This window comes from Megalobrama amblycephala, linkage group LG5 (genome assembly GCF_018812025.1).
Source record: "Megalobrama amblycephala isolate DHTTF-2021 linkage group LG5, ASM1881202v1, whole genome shotgun sequence".
NCBI lineage: Eukaryota > Metazoa > Chordata > Actinopteri > Cypriniformes > Xenocyprididae > Megalobrama > Megalobrama amblycephala.
In genome coordinates, this window is record NC_063048.1 from 6,114,614 (window position 1) to 6,136,488 (window position 21,875).

A 21,875-nucleotide genomic window follows, 5' to 3' on the forward strand; every position below is an offset into this window, starting at 1 on the left:
CAAATCAAAGTAGTTGTTGTTGTTTTTTTTTGGCTTTATTAGTTTTTAAAACACATCTTTGAAAATCCATTTACAAACATTCAGTTCTTTCACATCAACTTTAGTCCATAACATAACAGAACCCTTCTTTGCCACATAACAGAATGTTATAGACTAAAATATGTAGCCTATGAAAAATTTTACAAGCAAAAAATCACCAAATAAGTCCTATATTACAGCAGGAAATAAATATGTTTTGAAATCAGTTCAAACATTACTCAAAATATAAGACAATGTAGTTTACAGAAAAAATGCTTTTTAGTTTGGGCAGATAACAAAATAATATAAAAACTGTTTCTATTGAAATAAAAAAATCAATAGGATGAAGATCTATTCAATATATCCAAAACAAATGACAACAAATATAAGTTTACACTCAGATTCACTATTATATACATTTTCAAAGGCAACATTTATGGTTTCCACAAACTCCTTAAGAGTTGCTTAAAATTTGGATCTGGTGCCTTTAGATAATTGCAGATAATTTGATTCAGAACAAATCATTCATCAGTGTGCACTAGTGGTTTCCAATGAAATCACAAATGAAAGTCAAACTTCAGTTTCTAATGTGCTGTCTAAAGCCTAAAAGGAAGGAATACATCAGGTAAGGACATATTTTAGCTAGGAAAAAAAAACAAAAACATTCAGGTGAATCAAAAGCATGTAGAATTCAACTAGGAAAGTCAGTGATTCATTATTCCTGATCTTTAAACTTAAAGAGTCAGTTCACCGGTGGTTTTTGAGCTGGATTTGTAATCGATCAGCTGGCATTATCCAAAGCTGCTCCCACAGTTCTGGAATCCAGTACGACGCTGTCCAGAAGTGCTCAAGGGATCACACATATCTCTGACAATCCTCTCAATGGGATCTGTGACATACGAAAAATTCAAAGTCAAAGTCAGAAACATTTGTAAAGAATGTGTGATGGACCCTTTTCACAGACACTGATGACATGTTTCTACAGTTACCAACATTGCAAATCTAGTAAAGTTTTTCATATTTTAATTAAAAAATGTATGTAATATGCATTTATAACACTATACTTTATGTTATTTTACCTTGGCAGGTAATTACAGAAAATGAACGCTGCTGCGAGAGTGATTCTAATAAAACGGCTAAGGGAGTGACGGCAAATTTCACATCATTCTCTCAATATTTTGTCCCTCCACTATCGTGGATTTTTCTTTTTGCTATTGGAGCAAATGGGATTACAAAAATGATTTTTGCTGTTGTCTCGTTCACCACTACAGAAGTTTACCCAACTATGACGACTTGTGCTTCTGAGAACCTCAGAAATGTGAAAAGGGTCCATTGACACTCAATGACTCATTGACACACAATATACTGTATGCCATCACCAGACTAGGAACTCACTGCTATACGATGCTGCTTTAGAAGTTGTTGGACTCTTGTCTGATCAATCAGAATGGCAATGTCACCCAAAGGTTTGTCCAGATCTTCAGAATATCTCTGGACCAGAGAGAAAGGCACTCCATAACGGCCATGCTGAAAGAAAGAGAAGAGTGATCAATAAACTAGTACTTTGTACACTCAGGATGCACAAATTTGTTTTGCACCAATCAGTTGTTCCACAAGGTGGCAACACACAGGCCATTAGGCCATCACCCATTTATATAGGCACATAGTACTAATGCGCCCTTTAAATAACAAAAAAAAATACTGAGCCATTGACTTTAGACCAGGTTTTTGTTGGTCAATGGCGCAGTTGCCTCAAAATAGCAACACGCCAACAATGCACCCGAACACACCTTGTTTTCAGACTAGCACTCCCATGGGCGAATAGATGGCTTGAGTGCATTTGCTATTTAAAAATGATAACTGCGTCGGGCTGAAACTAGTAAAAAACACTTGCGCTGGGTGTATGTATCTTTAATATATAACATCAGAAAAAACAGATACCTTGTCAGAATATGGCTCATCTGTGAGGTCGATGCCATCAAAGCATAACTTTTCCTCCACTAAAGTCTCGAGGTTGGCTATTTTCCCAGAATGAACTTTCTTTGCTGGTCTGTAAATGAGTGACTTGGAGATCCTGGGAATTTCCGGGCCGGAGTTTGACTTGGATGATGTGCTTGTAGAAACCTCCTTTCTCCCGAGGCCAGCGTCTCTGCTCTTTAATAATGACAGTGGAAGAGGTTTTGGAGGAATTGGTGGTTTCATGCGCTGTGTGCTTGGAGGAAGATCCTCTACTGGTACTTCTTCATACTCCACCACCGAAACGTTTGAGGACGGCTGAGCTCCATATACAATCTCTTCAGACTCATCAGATTGGAGAAGATTCTCCTGTACTTGACTTGAATTCTCCTCGGTACTGTCAGACAACAGTTTTCTTTCAGGACTTTGGAGCAGATGAATTTCCTCTGCCGAGAAGTAGCGCTTCAACAGCTCCGTTCGAGTAGACTGATGATCCAGGGCGCCGCAACTGCGACTCCGGGTTTTTCTTCCGAGCATGTAGTGGTTCCTTCCCGGATGAAGATTCTGCATGGAGTCGATCTGCAGTGGAAGTGGAAGGTCCGGTCTGGTTTGTGGGCTCAACCTGCTGGAATGGCAGAGGGGTGGGATGGGAAACTCAGGGGAGGAGAGATGGCTGGACTCAAAGCCTGATGAGGACCTGCTTAAATGAGACGTCTTTTTGCCTTTCCCTACAAGAAGATTCATGTGAAGAAGATGTGATTCACCATGACAACAACAACACAGTTAAAAATTTGAGTCATATGAGTTTTCAGCCTTGCTGAGCTTAAGAGACTTCATTTAAAAAAAAATTTCAACAGCAGTGTATTTACTTGAGACAGATCATAGATTGACGGAAAAGTTCATGCAAAGAGAAACTGTTATGTTGTGCATATAGTGATGGAATATATAGTTTAAGAGTGAAAAGAATGTAGCGGATGGAAACGGACAGGAGCAGACAGGAATAAGCAGGCGGTTCAGATGAATAGATCATAGAGCATTTTATTCCATAGTTTCTGTAATGACATGGACTGACATCTCTCCTTCGGTCAGTGACACACAGACAGAGCTCAACCGCAGACAGTCCCGTGACCGATCAGAAGAGTTTCAGTCAGATCCATGTACATGGATTCCGTACGTTTTTTTTTTTTTTTTTAGCCACAGTTGCAAAGAACATGTAAGACATTTGTGGATGAATCTCACAAAATCTAAACATTTCCGGGTCATATGTAATCCCAAAATCAAAGAAATAAATAAAAATTTACATTTAGCTTAAAAAAAAAAAAAACACTTTTATAGGACCATTATGAACTTCTTGCATTGTGAGATAGTCAGGAAATAAACACAGTCCACCTTCAAACTGTAAAAATATCAATATTAATGTAAAGCAAAAATAATTAATTATTAATAAAATATTATGTATTATTATATCTAATAAAACCTAGTATAATATTATCAATAATTTCACAATATTGTTAATATTACATAATTTTAATTAATATGAATATTTTCTTTTTTCTTTTCCTATTCATTTGTTATGCAAGTATTAAATATTATTAAATGAGTATTAATGTATTAACACGGTTGTACTGCTTTTAATTTATAGCTAATTAAAAAAAGAACAGTGTATTAAAATAAAGACAAGTACCACTGAAAATAATAGCAATCACACAAAAACTGTAATGAAAATATCCTTTTTACATTATTCATTTAGTATTTATGCGTTTATGAAAAATGTGCTTATGGAATATATGAAAAAAAACTCAATTGGCTTAAAATAGGCTTTTTGTATTTTTCCAAGTTGAATTTGGGGTGAAATGTGACCTGGACATGTTTTCATGAGATTCACTCTTCTTTTTTTTATTTAAGATTGAATATCTAAAGACATTTTGAGGTCATCGCAGCTATGATTGTATCTTTTGTCTCTACCTGTGGAGAAAGATGTATACTTTTTTTTTGTACTGTAGTCTCATATGTTTGCATATGACAAATGATTTTTAGGCACATCTAAAGATATTGTGCAACATCATATTATTTTTACTAGAAAAATATACACACACAAACAGCAACGTCTCGCAAGCACGAGCAAAAAAATAATGACATCGTCAACTCTTCACAAGGGCTATTAACATTCACATGAGCATGTTATGACTAATATTATCGCTTATCTAAACCAAAGCAAATGAACGGCATAAACATTTATGTGATCAGAACTTCAAGCTGTAACAGTGAATAATATTGATTTCGGACCAAACTTTTTCACTCTTTCGGTTCAACACAAAATCAGCAAATCACGCAACACTGTAGAAACTCGGTTCTCGAATGGAAATGGACTGAAGTGAAATCTCAAAGCAAAGTCACGTCACGAGTAACTGATGCTGTGGTACCAGATATGGATGAGAGATGCTCTGGTCCGCTGAATGCTGGGAATGAAAGCAGATGAGTCTCACGTGTCGTCCTCACAGCAGAGAGAGGAATGAAAGCAGAAGACAGACATGAAGCCGCAGTTCAGCTGCGTTGACTGGATTCTGGAGCATGCAGAGATCACAGACAGCAGCTCAAAGACAGGAGGAAGAGGAGGGCTGGAGGAGTCACAGCCGAGGAAGGCTGTCATTACCGTTCTCCAGGTTCTCGTTGCTCTCGTAACAGCCCGAGTCTCGAGGAGAGTCTCCTGGCGGGACGCTGCCCTCGGACAGCAGCTTCTCTTGGGAGTCTCCAGATGATCCCTCGCGCTCCGGGTCACTGTTGCCTGAAGAAAAACAACATCTCTGACTGTCTTTTATGCCTAGCAAGGCTGCATTAATTTGATCACAAATTCAGTAAATAAAGCAATATTGTGAATTTAAAATAATTGTTTTCTATTGTAATGCATTTTAAAATGTCATTTATTCCTGTGATCCAAGCTGAATTTTCAGTATCATTCCTCCAGTGTCACATGATCCTTCAGAAATCATTTAAAAAGACATTTTAATAAGAAAAATAAATGAATAAAATCTCTCTCACTGTCACACTCCTGCAGAAGCTCCACGGCGGTGAGCAGCACAGCTCTGTGCTGAGGGTCTCTGATGTTCAGCTCGTCCAGATCTTCCTCCTCCAACAGTTTAAATGTGTCCAGATCCTCATAGCCGTTAAACAGGAACGTGGGCATGTGCTCCTGTGGGACGATGAACCAGGGTTATTATTGTTAACAAAATACCTATTATGCTCTTTTTCAAAGTCTTGATTTTTTGGGGGGTCTACTGGAAATATTTTCATACTTGAATGTTTAAAAACTTTATTTTTCACATACAGTTGTGGTCAGAGTTATTGGCACCCTTGGTAAATATGATCAAAGATGACTGTAAAAATAAATCTGCATTGTTTATCCTTTTTATCTTTAATTCATAAAATTAGCAAAATTCTAACCTTTCATTGAAGGAAAAGAATTGAAAGTGGGGGGGGGGGGGGGGAATTACATTATAAAATAAATGTTTATATCCAAAACATGTTGGCCACACAGCACACCAGGGTGATCATGAACATGAAGTTGTCCAGCCATGACTTCCTGTTCCACAGGAGTATAAACATGAGGAAACACAAAGGCCAAATTCCCTTAATCATTAATCACAATGAGAAAAACCAAAGAATATAGTTCTGATGTGCAGCAAAAGATTGTTGAGCTTCACAAAATAGAAAGTGGCTGTAAGAAAATAGCTAAAGCATTGAAAATCCTCATTTCCACCATCAGGGCAATAATTAAGAAGTTCCAATCAACTAAAGATGTTACAAATCTGACGAGTGTCTAAATCGTCCTAATGCACGGTGAGGAGGAAAGTTTGAGTGGACAAAGACTCTCCAAGGATCACAGCTGGAGAATTGCAGAGATTAGTTGAGTCTTGAGTCTCAGAAAGCTGCTTTCATCCAGAAACAATCTCCAGCATATTCAGTTGTCAGACAAGACTGGAACTTCAAAAGGGACCGGCTTCTATGGTCAGATGAAACTAAAAAAAGAGCTTTTTGGCAGCAAACCCACCAGATGGGTTTGGTGCACACATGGATAAAAAGTACCCCATGCCCATGGTTAAATATACTGCTGGATCTTTAATGTTGTGGGCCTATTTTTCTGCTGGAGGTCCTGGACATCTTGTTCAGATACATGGTATCATGGATTCTATCAAATACCAACAGATAAAAAATAAAAACCTGACCACTTCTTCTAGAAATCCAATAATGGGCCATGGTTGGATCTTCTATCAGGACAATGATCCAAAACAAACATCAAAACCAACACAAAAATGTGTCACTGAGCACAAAATGAAGCTTCTGCCATGGCCATCCCAGTCCCCTGACCTGAACCCTAAAGAAAATGAGTGGGGTGAACTGAAGAGAAGAAGCACCAACATGGAGCTGGAAATCTGAAGAATCTGGAGAGATTCTGTATGAAGGAATGTTCTCTGATCTCTTGTCAGGTGTTCTCCAAACTCATCAGGCATTATAGGTGAAGACTTAGAGCTGTTATCTTGGGAAAAGGAGGTTGCAAAAAGTATTGAATAAAAGGGTGCTAATAATTGTGGTCAACGTGTTTTGGAGAAAAACATTTATTTCATAATGTGATTTTCCGCCCACTTTCAATTCTTCTCCTTTAATGAAAGGTTAGATTTTTGCTAATTTTATGAATTAAAGATCAAAAGGATAAACAATGCAGATTTATTTTTACAGTCATCTTTGATCATAATTACCAAGGGTGCCAATAATTCACCACATGTATTTTACATGGTTGCTTTTTCACTAAAGAAAGTTGAAAATATAAAAATGAAATAATAAAATCTAATAAATATCAGGTGAAAAACTTTAGTTTTCATTGAGTTTAATTTGAAGCAGTAAAAGTACTAGCTGGAAATAAAATAAATAAAAAGTAAAACTGAACTAAAACTACAACTGAAATAAAAATAAATTAAACTTAAATAGTAATATTTAAAATAAACAAAAATAATAAGTATGACAAAACTAATGAAATCCAGAGAAATGGATTTAAAATGAACCAGAACACGGCCCGTGTCTGTGCGTCGCCTATTAGTGACATCATACCCTTGTTTTCCGGTTTTATTTTGTTTATTTTGTTTTACCATGACTAATATCGATCTATCTTACTACAGTGTGCAACAACTGTCTCATAGTATCCGTCGAGCGAGCGCAGAGTAGCATTATAAAAACTTTCAACACTCAAATGTATCTAATATGATAAACAGCGCTGCTTTACCCCACAAACGCTTGACTGGAAGAAGCGGAAGCAGCGACTGTGGCATAATAAAAGCTCCACTGCTCTCTCATTAGCAATTGCTCCAGCGGCCTTGTTTCTGCTCACACTCGCCCTGCTCTGCTTCATACTACAGTAACGTTAATAATCTCATCCATGAACATGATTTCTGCCCGAGTCCCATCCCGATTCTTTTCCACCGGCTGTGAGGTAAAGATGACAACTCCCATGATTCCACGAAATCAAGGCGTCATCAAATTACACCTTTGTTTTGAATAAATTTACAAAAAAATTTACATAGTGTGCCTTTAAAGTATAAAAATAAAAGCTAATTCAAACTAGTATATTTTGTATATAAATAATACTAAAATAACACCGCAATGGACATGTCAGATAATTCTGTAATGAACTGAATGGAGCGTTACTGTGTTATTATAGTTTAAAGAGACGTTACTTTGAGATTGATGCGCTCCAGAAGCTCCTCTACAGAGGTGGGTTTGGGAGGATGGCTTTTCCTCCTCTTTTTCACGCTGCGTTTGGGTTTCTCCTCTTCCTCGTTTAGCACCTCCACATAGATGAACTTAAAAGTTCCCACCTTGTTATTCAGCAGCCCCATCCACGTGCCCATGGGCGGCTTACTGATGATGTCGATCATATCTCCTCTCTGTAAGGCAAAACACAAGCTGTGGATGCAGAGCAAAGAAAGCTGATTGTCAGTTTATTTATAAGAAATCAGACGTCTGACCTTGAGTTTGAGGGAGTCGGTGTCATACGGGCTCGGGGTGAAGTCTGTGTGCACGAGAGCGCGGCCGCAGAACGGTCCTCTGTACGGCAGCTCGTCTTCATCGCCGTCCTCTGATTTCACACTCTCTCGGTTGCTGGTGGACGAATCTGTGGTGCTGACCGTCTGACCGCCTGTGAAACAACTTCAGCTTTACACACGTCTACTGACAAAATCAGCCTCAACAGAATCAACCTGGTTGAAATCCGATGGCTCCGTGAGGCCTCCATGGGGAGCAATGACACTTCCTCTCTCAAGATCCATTAATGTACTAAAAACATATTTAAATCAGTTCATGTGAGTACAGTGGTTCAATATTAATATTATAAAGCGACGAGAATATTTTTGGTGCGCCAAAAAAACCCCAAAATAACAACTTATTTAGTGATGGCCGATTTCAAAACACTGCTTCATGAAGCATCGGAGCATAAATGAATCAGTGAATCGAATCATGATTCGGATCACGTGTCAAACTGCCAACGGCTAAAATCACGTGACTTTGGCGCTCCGAACAGCAGATTCGATACACTGATTCATTTGTGCTCCGAATCTTCCTGAATCAGTGTTTTAAAATCGGCCATCACTAAATAAGTCGCTATTTTGTTTTTTTTTGGTGCACCAAAAATATTCTCGTCGCTTTATAATATTAATATTGAACCACTGTACTCACATGAACTGATTTAAATATGTTTTTAGTAACGTTACCTTTATGGATCTTGAGAGAGGAAGTGTCATTGCTCCCTATGGAGGCCTCACTGAGCCATCGGATTTCAACTAAAATATCTTAATTTGTGTTCCGAAGATTAACGAAGGTCTTACGGATATGGAACGGCATGAGGGTAAGTAATAAATGACAGAATTTTCATTTTTGGGTGAACTAACCCTTTAACACCGTGTGATAACATGGGATATGAATATGGAATATGAATATGAATATACCATCATAAGTATTACCATAAGTATTATAAGGGGTGGTTTTTGGTTTTTAATCCATTTGCATAAATGTCCATTTTTATTTCTGGTCAGTTGTGTCATTTTGTAGTCAAATAATTTTGAATAATCACACTAGACTATAAAATTATATAAATAAACGATGTACAAGATGATCAATTTCTATTACTGTCAGATTATTTGATAAGCAGCTGTGTAATATATAATATAAAATACAGTCAGCAAGTCAATTTCATAAAACAAACCTCTTATCATATCACCCTGTCAGATTTATCTTACAATAATGACCAGAAGGCTGTATATTATCTATTATTCTACTTTATTTTATATTCTTCTATTATAATCTATACTTTTACAAATGGTTTCCTATTATTCCTATTATAAGGTTCTATCTTCTATCTATTTTTGTCAAAATTGAGTTATTCACATTCTTATTCTGTGACAAATTATTTACATTATGTGATGTTTTTTTAAGTTGTGTACATTTTGGGACTTTTTATTTAGAAAACATTAAGGTTCGGTCTACAAAGTTGAATGCAATGCAAAAAACTTTGAAGCTTAATATCTCAAACCCGCTCAAAATGCAGATAGAACCTTATAATTCCAAGGGGACAATTATATTATATTATATTATATTATATTATATTATATTATATTATATTATATTATATTATATTATATGTCTTTAATAAGGTTTAATATCATAAAAGCTATATTTGTTTATTTTCTCTGACATTTTCACAAATGCGCCTTGTTCAAGTATAGTGAAGCATTTCCACACTTACTCATGGAGCTCTGTCCGCTGAGGGAGCTCCTCAGACTCTCCACTGATCCTCCAGCCTTGAGTTTGGGTTTCTCCAGAGAGTCTGTGTCCGTGTGCGGAGACTGAGGGCTGCTGGGAGCTCTGCTGGGGCTTGACTGTGTCAAACAGAACACACTGAAATCAATACCATGGCCAACAGAGGGCGCTAGATACAGAGAAATGGAGCTGTAATCCATTCAAGCAAATTCCACAGGTGTTGACTACAAAAATGACTAAAATGTAATTTGGTTCCATGATCAATGATGTTTGCCAAGTCTAGCATCATTATTACTTTTGCTCATATTGGAGCTAGAGATCTGATCAACCTCCTAACCGGAATTCTTTTTCTTTTTTTTTCTTTTTTTTGCTGATTTTGCTTGGTAGATCAAAAACTCTTTTGACTTGGGCAAATAAGCAACCCTTTAGCAACAATTTAGCAACCAGCCCAAACACCCTAGCATCATGGCATGCACAAAAATCCCTACCCTTTGCAGGGCCAAACAGCATTATGCTTTGACAGATTTGCTAAAATTGTTATTCAATAGTTCCTTCAGTATTCTGAATTATACATAAATCGTCACACAATCACCTGCTCCGATGGAGAGGGATTATATTTCTTGGATATGCGTTTCCTCATGGTCTCTTTAACGGATTTCACCTTCTTCCCCAGAGAGATACGGGAAGGTGTTGGGGATCTGGACGTGTCTCTCATGCTGATATTGCCATTTTCATTCTGCAAGACAGACATGACAGAATGCAACTTCATAATCTTCTCAAATAAAAAGAACGGCATGCAAGAAGTCATTTCTGAACACATTTGGAATAGATTTTATCAATTATTTTGCACTTTTACAATGTGTCCTTACTGTGGGGTCACAGCTGCTGTTGCCCATGTACACAGATCGGCTTGTGAGATCAAATCCTCCAAAGCTACAGGTCCTCTGTGACACATAGAACTGAGTTAGTAAAGCAAAATCTGGCTCAACTTATTTCTTTACATTTAAATCTTGATATAGAAGTTACAGCTTCATCTATTCCTAAAGCTGTCGTACGACTATTTTTTTTTCCCGTCATTTTTGACGTCACACTGGGACATAATAAAATAAAATATAAAATAATATGAAACAAAAGAAAACAATTTTTTAAAAACTTTTTTTTTTTTTTTTGCCATTTTGGAGCTTAACATGTCTCTGGGACAAAATAAAATAAAATATAAAATATATAAAAAAAAAAAAAAAAAAAAAATATATATATATTTATATATATATATATATATATATATATATATATATATATATATATATATATATATATATATATATATATATATATATATATATATATATATATATATATATATATATATATACACACAATATTTTATATTTTATTTTATTATTTAAATATATATATATATATATATATATATATATATATATATATATTTATATTTTATTTTATTATTTAAATATATATAAAATATATATATATATATATATATATATATATATATATATATATATATATATATACACACAAAATGTGGAAGTGGATAAATATAGTAACTTTAAATTAAAGTAACAATAAAAAATAAAATAACAGTGGCTGAACTCACTCCATGGTAGTTAGAGGGGCTCAGGGCTCGTCTCATCTCCCCATCAGTCACAGAGCGGGACATCCTGGGTTCGACTTCACCGTCTGCCTCGGAGAAGGAGGAACCGCTACCTGCGTCCAGCCCAGAAACTGCTCCGCCGGGTCCAGATGCGGGCTCTAGCCCCTGACTGCTGCTGGACTTACTGAAGGCTTTGAAGAACTTGTGGCTGCTGTAGGTGTCTAAGCTGCTGGAGGAGGGAGACGTGGTCAAACTGTCCGAGTCTCTGTCCAGTGACAGCTGTTCATGAAGCACGGAGCTCAGACCGTCACCCTCAGACACGGCAAGACGTTTGTGCACCCCAGAGTAGAGAGAAACGCCCTCCTCGCCCGACGGGAACGCTTCAGGACTCACAGGGTCTGGAGTAGAAACACAGCTAGTCAACCTAAATTACTAAATTGAGCCTATTTATTTTCTTAAAGGGGTCCTTGATTATAATTTCATTTAATTTCTTTTTTTTAAACTTTAGTTAGTGTGTAATGTTGCTGTCTGAGCATAAACAACATCTGCAAGTTACAGCGCTCAAAGTTCAATGTAAAGGGAGATATTTTCTTTAAAAGAAATCGTTTTTAAGGACTACAAGAAACAGCTGGTAGGGACTACAACAAGCTTCTTCCTGGGTTAGTGACATCACAAACCCCAACATTTACATAAACCCCGCCCCCAGGAAAATGCAACAAAGGGAGTGAGGCCATGTTGAGCTGCTTTAGAGAAGAGGAAGAGTTGTTGTAGTAGAGTTGTTTCATGCCGTCATTTTACACCAGTAAATTCAATGCTGGATTTGCACAAAAGATTAACATGACGACACATGCTAGTGGATGATTTGAATCAACTCCACAACAACTACATAAATGTATCTACCATTCAGAAATGTCCAGATGCATGCTAAATGTTGTAACTTCTTCCTGAGTCTCTCCATCAGTGTCCAACTTTGAACAATGTAAGGCTGAACACTGTTACTGACAATCCTCATTTTGGCTGCGTGAGATTCTCCAGCTTTGTTGTTGTTGAGCAACTAAAGCACAAGCTGTTAAAGCTTTGCCCTTTTTTGGAAAGTGGGCTGGGAGCAGCAGCTCATTTGCATTTAAAGGCACACACACAAAAGTGGCTCACACCCAAATAGGGGCAAATTTGACAAGCTATAATAAATGATCTATGGGGTATTTTGAGCTGAAACTTCAAAGACACATTCTGGGGACACCAGAGACTTTGCTAGTCCAAATGTTTGGCTTTGTAATCTTTCATCTAACTGTAATAACCTTTAGACTGCAGGTATCTCCACAACTGTTTAATTAACTGAGGGTGTGTCCATCAAAACTTTACTAGCAAGACACTGGTTTGCTTTATACAACCAAGAGATGAAGTTTGCATATCATTATGCTCATGCAGTGGTTGGGTGTTTTGAGCCTCTGTTCAGTTGGTATTTCATGAGAAACAGCTTGGGCTGCTCCAAAACAATCACATAATGGGAGAGAGATTGTGCTTTGAAGCCAAATACACTATTCTCTCTGTATTCACTTACTGGATTCCTTGGACTGAAAACTTTCCAGGAGTTTATTGTTTAAAATGATCTCATCTTTAAAAGTATTGTTTCTGCTACCAGTGTGTTGATTGAAATTATTAAAGGGGACGATTGTCAGTAACGGTGTTCAGCCTTACATTGTTCAAACTGGAGTCGATAATGATGGAGAGACTCGGGAAGAAGTTACAACTTTTAGGATGCATCTGGACATTTCTGAATGGTTAGTGGATAAATTTATGTAGTTGCTGTGGAGTTGATTCAACTCATCGACTAGTGTGTGCCGTCATGTTAATCTTTTGTGCAAATCCAGCGTTGAATTGACCCTAGTTTGTGAAGCAGTCCGGCGTAAAATGACGGCATGACAACAACACTCTACTACAACAACTCTTCCTCTTCACTAAAGCAGCCCAACATGGCCCCGCCCCCTATGTAGCATTTTCCTGGGGGCAAGGTTTATGTAAATTTTAGGGTTAGTGATGTCACTAACCCAGGAAAAAGCTTGTTGTAGTCCCTACCAGCGGTTTGTTGTAGTCCTTAAAAAGCGATTTCTGTAAAAGAAATGATGTCCCTTTGCATTGAACTTTGAGCGTAATAACTTTGCAGATGTTGTTTATGTTCAAACAGCAACATTACACTCTAACTAAAGATGAAAAAGTGATATCATAACCAAGGACCCCTTTAATCATTCATTAATTGTATTTTTTATTACCACTCTTTGCGCTTCCCCTGACATGATCTGGTGCCCCCTTTGGAGGTGTGCTTTGAAAACCAGGTGCTTTGGAGGTGTGCACTTTGAAAACCCCTGGTTTATATGTCTTTGGTCTGTGTTGTGTTCATATTTCAGTCAAACTGCCCCAGAGTTCATTTGGTGTGCACCAGGGTTGGGATAGCAGTGCTCACACTTATTCAAATGAACCACATTAACAGAGCAATCGCACTAGAGTTTGTTTTAATCGAACTCACCCCAAATTCACCCCACATTTTGCTATTACTGTAAAAAAAGTTTCTGATTCTAGATGTTCTGCACACATCTGCACAGCTATGTAAATTTCAGGCGTGATTTGAGACATGAATATGTGTGATTGTGTAAGTTTATGAAATGCATTCATCTCTCACCTTTTGATCCGTGTTTTTTGGCCTCATCAATTCTGATAAGCTTCTTTCTCACACGTCGAGTTGAATTAACGAGTTTATGAAGTCGGCGAAAGGTGACGGACTCTTCCAGCTCATCCTCCGACTGTTCTCTCGACTGTACACACAAATAACAACAAACAATGTAAAACAAAATAAATAACAATAACAAAACAAAATACATAGAAAATAACAAAATAAAACAGCAAAATATCCAATCAAATAATATAATAAATAAATAAAATAAAATAAAATATCAAATGAATTAAAATAAATCTAATTATTATAAATATATATATCAAAAATATATCAAATAATATTAAAATAAAACCAAACACAACATAAAATATGAATACAAATAACAATTCATTCAAATAACAAAAGAAAAAAGAAAAGAAAAGAAAAGAAAAAAAAATGGTTTATCATATGCAAGGTAAATGGTCCATGCACATGTAATGGAAAGTATTTTGACTCATTATTGACCACAAACTTTCAGCATATAGTAAACCAAAAATCCCCCATATGCAAACTAAAAAAACAAATGTGAACAACCTGTAAACATTTCAGGCTCATTAACTTCAACATGTAACTTGTCCTGCAGACATGAATGATTCCTCAAATCATATGGGTTTATTAGGGAGAGGTGTGCTGCTACTTTACTAAGAGATCATTGATAAGAGCGTTTTCACCTGATGGACCATAAAACAGGTGAAAAATATCCCACACACACAAAGTTAGATCTGAAGACTAGATTATCACAGACTTGAGGGTGCAAGACTCTTTTCTAGCTTATTTTCTATCAGGTAGAGAAGTATTTCTCAGAAGCATCTGTTTTAGTGGCACACAGGTTAGGCTCAGAAACCACGCGCAGAAGAGACAGCCACATCTCAACTATAATTACCCATCATTTATGGTTCATAAATGCGAGCACTGTGTGGCTCTTTCCACAGCTGAGAACCACATGAAGATCACAGGCCAGAAATAAACCTGATGAAATGTCAAATACAGTCAGCGTGAGACTATCAAGGGTCTGAGCATCTGCTAATGTCAGTTATAAACGGCTCTTGTGTGCAAGTCCGAGAACTGAACATTTCAAACAAACTATTTCAGCGGGTGGGATGTTATGTAATTGGCATCTGTAAAATTCTATTGTCATCGATGAAAACGCAGACACTATAACAACTGGTCAGCACTGCGAATGTTGAATGCCTCACATAAAAGCATTATGGAGGAGGTACCATGGTACAATAATGATAAACAGCAACACTATGGTATTTGACTTATTTTTCTTATTTACTTTGATATATATACTTTGCCAAATTAATAATTGTATTCAGTTAAGATGCATTAAATTGACCAAAAGTGACAGTAAAGATGTTTAATGTTACAAAAGATTTCAAATAAATGCTGTTCTTTTGAACTTTCTCTTTATCAAATAATCCTAAAAAATGTGTCACAGCTTCCACAAAAATATGAAGCAGCACAACTGTTTTCAACATTGATAATAATAATTATAAATGTTTCTCGAGCAGCAAATCAGCATATTAGAATGATTTCTGAAGGATCATGTGACACTGAAGACTGGAGTAATGATGCTGAAAATTCAACTTTGCATCACAGGATTAAATCATATTTAAACATTTTCAAATAGAAAACATTTTAAATTGCAATAATATTTTACAATATTATTGTTTTTACTGTATTTTTGATCAAATGAATACAACCTTGCTGAGCAGAAGAGACGTCTTTCAAAAACATTTAAAAATCTTACCAACCCCAAACTTTTGAACAGTAGTGTAGTTTAAAGAATATCATAGTTTTAACATGAACATGATATTACCATTACTTTCCTCAACAAGACAGGAAGTGGAGCACAAACACTGCAGGATGACGCACATGCTGAACTTTAATACTCAAGCTGCATGGGTCACACTAGACTTTGAACACACAAAATTTCTACGGACACTGCAACAAACGTGATATGATGCCACAGTCTTTTTAAAAACATAAGTTCAACATATAACAAAATGTAAAAATATACAATCTTCTCCATTTTACTGCAAAAAGTTTGCATTCTTTTAATTCAGTTAAGAGGTTATGCCGTGACATATGTGACCCCTGGACCACAAATCCAGCCAAGCTGAATAAATAAACTTGTATTTTTGTATGGTTTGTTAGGATAGGACAACATGCAAAAAAAAAAAAAAAAAAAATCACCTATAAAGTTGTCCAAATAAAGTCCTTAGCAACGCATATCCACTGACAAAAATACATTTTTTGATATATTTGCGGTAGGAAATTTACAAAATAATTTTGTGGTCCAGGGTCACATATCGATCTTCTGTTGGTCATGTGATATGACTTCGCAGGTCTGAGTTCACCAGTTTTGGGGGTAACACGTTACAAGTGACTTGAGTTATGTAATCAGATTACTTTTTCAAGTACCTAGTAAAGTAACATTACTTTTTAAATTTTCAACAAAATATCTAATTTACTTTTTCAAATAAGTAACGCAAGTTACTTGTTCACATGTATTGACTGACAGCTCTCGTGTCCCCATGTTGAGAGAAATAAAGTGCAGAGGTGTTGTGTGCGCTGTGTGAACATGATGGTTATTGTAGTTCTAGACTAAATATGAGCAGGCACGAAAACACTGAAAAACAGTGAAATGCAATGTGGAATTTTACGCAAACATGTAATAATTAACTATATTAAATTACACAAATTTACTTTATATATTTAATCTCACTTTATTAACCAGTGTTTTTGCTGCTGACCTTCAATGATCCAATTCAATCATACTAATAAAGCTTTAGATTAGATTTAGAAATAAGAGTGTTGAACTTCCTCGGTCCCACTTTGTAATAGGGTGGCATTAACTACTAAGTACTTACATTTAAATTAATCATTTGACACAATGCACCTATTGTGTACATACATGTTTTTACATTGAACTTGTATTTTAAAAATACCTGCATGCAATTACATCTGTAATTAGTTTCAGTAATTACATTTATAATTACACGGTTGACCCATCCCTTACACCTTAACCCACACTTAAACCAACCCATACCACCAAACCTGTCCCTATCTTTACCCGTATCCCACCTCAATAGCAGCAAAAGTGTTTTGCAATACAATATGAACACAATAAGTACATTATACTTATTGTTTGATGTAAGTACATGGTAGTTAAGGCCACCTAATATAAAGTGGGACCACTTCCTCCTCCTGTATCCTATTCTTCTTTATTCCCGAATGGCAGCACAGCTGAAAGGTTTGTTTGAGCTGCGCCCTGTACAGGTGTAAATATGCATTTCCTTCAGTCTGAGGCTTGTTAATTTCACTTTTGGTGTGAAAGGGCCTTAACATTTGCCAAAAATAGATCAAAAAACAGAACAAAACAAAAAGAAAACAAGCAAGTCCAGCCCAGATGAGAAAAAGTAACGCAAAAGTAATGTTACGCATTGCTTTTCATAAAAAGTAACTAAGTAATGCAATTAATGCACTTTTTTAGGGAATAACACAATACTGTAATGCATTACTTTTAAAAGTAACTTTCCCCAACACTTTGGAACGCAGCAAAATCCAAAACTTCTTCGCATAGGCTTGCATTTCCGGTCTCCTGCGTTCGCACGTGTTTGAATATAGTTGATTGAAAAGTGTAGTGTGACCCTTTGGTTTTAGAGGTATGTTTATATAACCTTAAAAGCAATAATGCTCGTCTTAGCAAACACAACAACTAAAATTCATTTTTACAGAACGCACCCAATGGTAAACAGCGGCTCTATCCAGTGGAATTGGTGGAATGGCTCCTGCATCCAAGTGCCTTAATCACACAATCCCAGTACAAAAGAGCTGCAGGCCGCTGAAGGGAGAGCAGCTCTGCATTCAACCGGCCAAAAATGCACAATGGGGGGTTACAGCATTGAGTGGATGAATGGGACCCTGCCTGGAGGCCCAGAGGGGCTGTGGTTCACATCTACGACATGATGGGGGGATGGAGGGGTGACAAATCCCACAGATAGCTGGTGAAAACCCTGCTGTGAGTGTCTATAGACAGAAGATCCGCCAATAAACAAGTTCATCACAACAAATAAGGATGTGGCACACGGCTAATGGATATTTACTCCTTCCACTTCACAGGTCGTATGTGCCTATGGAGGGAGCGCGGGTGGCTTTGGGATCTCGCATGCGAGAGCTTCTCATTAGCAAACGCAGAAGGTGACTGGGAAACTTACATTACAGAAGGAGGATTCGGTCATGGAGGGACTGGGTGTGTCGGTCCAACTGCTCGTTTCCACGCTGTTGGACTGCCTGTTCTGCGTTTCGTATTCCTTCAGCTGAGGGACAGTAAAATGCATGTTAGCAAATGTTTGGGGGAGTAACATCAAGTCCCATCCCACACTGATTTTACTGAGCATCCTGTAATCTTGTAAATGCATCACATTAAGGAAGCAAAACGGGTTGTGAAGCGTTTCCTACCCGAGCCAAGGCTTCCTCCACCGTAATCATCTTCTCCTTCACCATCATCATCAGCTGGATGCGTTCTTCATCGCTCATCGTGATCTCACTGGCCACGAAGCCAGGATCTTCCCCTGTAGACCAGAGGTCAAAGGTCATGCATATAATTTTAAACAATGTTATATCTAGATTAGTGCTGTCAAAATTAGCGCGTTAATGCATGCGATTATTTTTTTCAGTGTAATCGTGTTAAAAATATTATATAAGTATATTTAAGTTTTTTTCCATCATAATTTGGCTAGCGTTACATTATACGATCTCGCTCTTATTCACGCAAATGCTTTTAAACCATTCAAGCGCCACGAGACAAACGAGAACGCGCTGTCTGTGAATGTCATGTCTGTGTGATGCGCACAGAAAAACGCACGCCAAGTTCTCTTTCGCGCTTGAACAAACAGTAACACAGAATTATACCAAAATACCCATTTTGTCGAGTATCCTCATAACAGCAGTCTTAAATGAGTTTAATAATATATGAACTTAAAGAGTTGTGAGAAAATGAGATGCGCATTAGATTCGCGTCATGCAGCTCTTAAAAGTGACAGCAGCCTAATAAACCAGTTGCTGTGATGTCCGTTATTAATGTTAATCAGAGAACAAACGTAACAGAGAAAATTGTAGCTTTAATAAGGATCAATCTATATTTAATTTATAATTTAAAACTGTAAAGTGCTTGATAACTTTATTCAATTTCTGTATTTTTCCAACCTGTTAGACAGGTAGGAAGGCCACAGGTAAATATGACATTTATTATAATGGGTTTATGTGAGGATTGTTTAATGTTCACTTAAATTAAAAGATGTTATTGATTTTAAATCCTAATAAATGCTAAAATTGATAGCTTTTAGTTATACTCTAATGTTGAATGTCTATAATTAATGTTTAAAATAAATTGACATCAGTACCAGTATTAGTATCAGTATTATTATTAGTATCATAAAAAGATGCCATTAAACAAATATTTAAAATACATGTTGTTTTTACATTAATTTGGAGAGTAACTGTGAAATTATTACGATATGAAAATATTAAAGTTTTTAATCGCGATTAATTAAAGGAAAAATGTGCGATTAATTAGTTAATTTTTTTGATTGACTGACAGCACTAATCTAGATCTAATGTTCTAGATATATAGATCTGAAGATTTAATGGAATTGTGGTTAGAAATGGGTGAAGAACCTTTCGGTAGCGCTCGAACGCTTCCTTTCTGTGTCTTGCGGAAGTTCTGCCAGAATGATTTGTTTTTCTTTCTGTCCCATCTTCCTGCTGTTACAAACAAAGGTTTAAAGTCAATGGATACAACTTTGTTTTTTCCCCCTATGATCTTAAAAATGCTTGAAATTAGATCTGTAGACAAATATTAGTTGTGCCTATAAATGCTGTTCTTTTGAACTTTATATTCATCAAAGAATCCTGAAGAAAATGCATCACAGTTTCCACAGAATTATTAAGCAGGACTACTGTTTTCAACATTGATAATAATCAGAAATGTTTCTTGAACAGCAAATCAGCACATTAGAATGATCTCTGAAGGATCATGTGACACTGAAGAGTAATGATGCTGAAAATTCAGCTTTACATCACAAGAATTAGTTGCATTTTCATATATATTCAAATAGAAAACAGTTATTTGAAATTGTAATAACATTTCACAATATTACTGTTTTTTTTTTTTTAACTGGTATTTCTCATCAATTAAAAGCAGTCTTACAGTCCACAAACATTTGAACAGTAGAGTAATATAATAATAATAATAATAATAATAATAATAATAATAATAATAATAATAATAAAGTTAGATTAGGATAGCCAAGGAAAAATGTGAACTTTTTAAAATCATCCCAGGATGCACCTCATGAAATTGATCGAGATGTAGGAAATAGTCATAATAAAGAATGAGTAGGCGTGTCCAAACATTTGACTGACAGTGCACATCACAGGGTTCCCACACCTTTTGACCAATGAATCTGCATGAATTTTAAAAGATTAACAAAAGGCATTTACAAAAGGACACTGTTTAGCCAATTAAACATTCTAGAGCAGAGCAAAAATGTAGTTTCACTCTTGTCTTTTCCGTTTTAAAATTCCCTGATACTCCCAGGTTTTTCCTGTCTGTGGGAACCCTGATTTTACTAAACAAACAAACAAACACAAAATGTGGTACTAACCAGATCCGTCTTCTGAGCTGGACTTGTTCACTGATTGCCTGTAAGCAAAAGTACAAACAAGCATGAACTCCAGCAAATATGTCTCCATCAAAACGTCATCACACTGTGTCTCATCTCACCTGCTCTCCCACATTATTTTCTTCATTTTCAACACCTATCCATTCATTTGTAGTAATCTGTCTGTCCTAACTGGTGTCCATGCTGCCTGTGGGGCAGTGAATTAGACTCAGCCGTCTGTCAGAGCGAATAAAGACACATGCTGCTGTCGGCCGGCACACCACACCTCACAGCAACAATGGAGGCTTTTTCACGCACCGGAGGGGTTTTAGAGGGACAGAGCACTCACATGGCTCGTACATTCCTGTCCCTCTCTCTTTATTTGACTTTCTCTCAGCTGACGCGTGCTGCTGATTTTAGCACGTACCTGAGTTCTCGGAAGCACTGTAAACGTGCGAGGACAGATATAGGGGTGGGCGATAAGACCAAAATCTTGTATCACAATATGAGTCATTTAATTTCACGATAACAGGTTATATCATCAGTATTTTGATACCATTGTATATATTTCATAAATCTCATCACCAATTTCAATACTACAAAAAACGAATACTAGCCTAACATGTATAAAAAAATTCAAAAGAGTTAAAAAGGTTCAAGCTCACTGAAGACAAGTAAACAGTCAGTGATACAATAAGAGCAAAGAAACTAATTACAAGCAATAGGACAACAAACTACAACAGAAAGACACAAATAAAACAGACCTACCTAAAAACCTCAAGTTATATAAATTTTATAAAGTAATCAAATGTACAAAAATAATTGCATCATCTTTACTGTGTAAATTAAACATACACTTATTCTTATTAAAGTTATAAAAGTGATTCAGTCAAGAGCAATGAGATTGTTGATTGACATTAATGGCGCAGACGGCTGCATGTTTATTAGGCTGCTGTCACTTTAAGACGAATGCATGGATCTAATATCCTAAAACATGTGCTTTCTTTCTCAACTCTCTTTACGTTCTTAATACATAAATGAGTGTGTTTTCGTGGATACTCGCAAAGATGGGCATTTTGACAAGTGTATTTGACCGTTCAAG

At 36.5% G+C, this 21,875-nt stretch overlaps 1 protein-coding gene across 3 annotated transcripts in view; it reads right to left on the minus strand.

Moving 5' to 3' along the window:
• sash1b (SAM and SH3 domain containing 1b) overlaps nt 1-21,875 on the minus strand; it is a 125,848-nt gene continuing 103,973 nt past the window's right edge. For all 3 annotated transcript variants that reach the window (XM_048190485.1, XM_048190487.1, XM_048190486.1), the window contains 16 exons: nt 20,777-20,814; nt 19,788-19,874; nt 18,570-18,682; nt 18,326-18,427; nt 14,070-14,202; nt 11,396-11,790; nt 10,647-10,721; nt 10,370-10,513; nt 9,764-9,896; nt 7,992-8,161; nt 7,701-7,910; nt 5,014-5,164; nt 4,628-4,759; nt 1,960-2,702; nt 1,414-1,545; nt 1-907 (listed from right to left, as the gene is read on the minus strand). In XM_048190485.1, the coding sequence (XP_048046442.1) occupies nt 866-907; nt 1,414-1,545; nt 1,960-2,702; nt 4,628-4,759; nt 5,014-5,164; nt 7,701-7,910; nt 7,992-8,161; nt 9,764-9,896; nt 10,370-10,513; nt 10,647-10,721; nt 11,396-11,790; nt 14,070-14,202; nt 18,326-18,427; nt 18,570-18,682; nt 19,788-19,874; nt 20,777-20,814 (2,800 nt within the window). In that variant the 3' untranslated portion in view covers nt 1-865. The remainder of the gene's footprint in view (nt 908-1,413; nt 1,546-1,959; nt 2,703-4,627; nt 4,760-5,013; nt 5,165-7,700; nt 7,911-7,991; nt 8,162-9,763; nt 9,897-10,369; nt 10,514-10,646; nt 10,722-11,395; nt 11,791-14,069; nt 14,203-18,325; nt 18,428-18,569; nt 18,683-19,787; nt 19,875-20,776; nt 20,815-21,875) is intronic.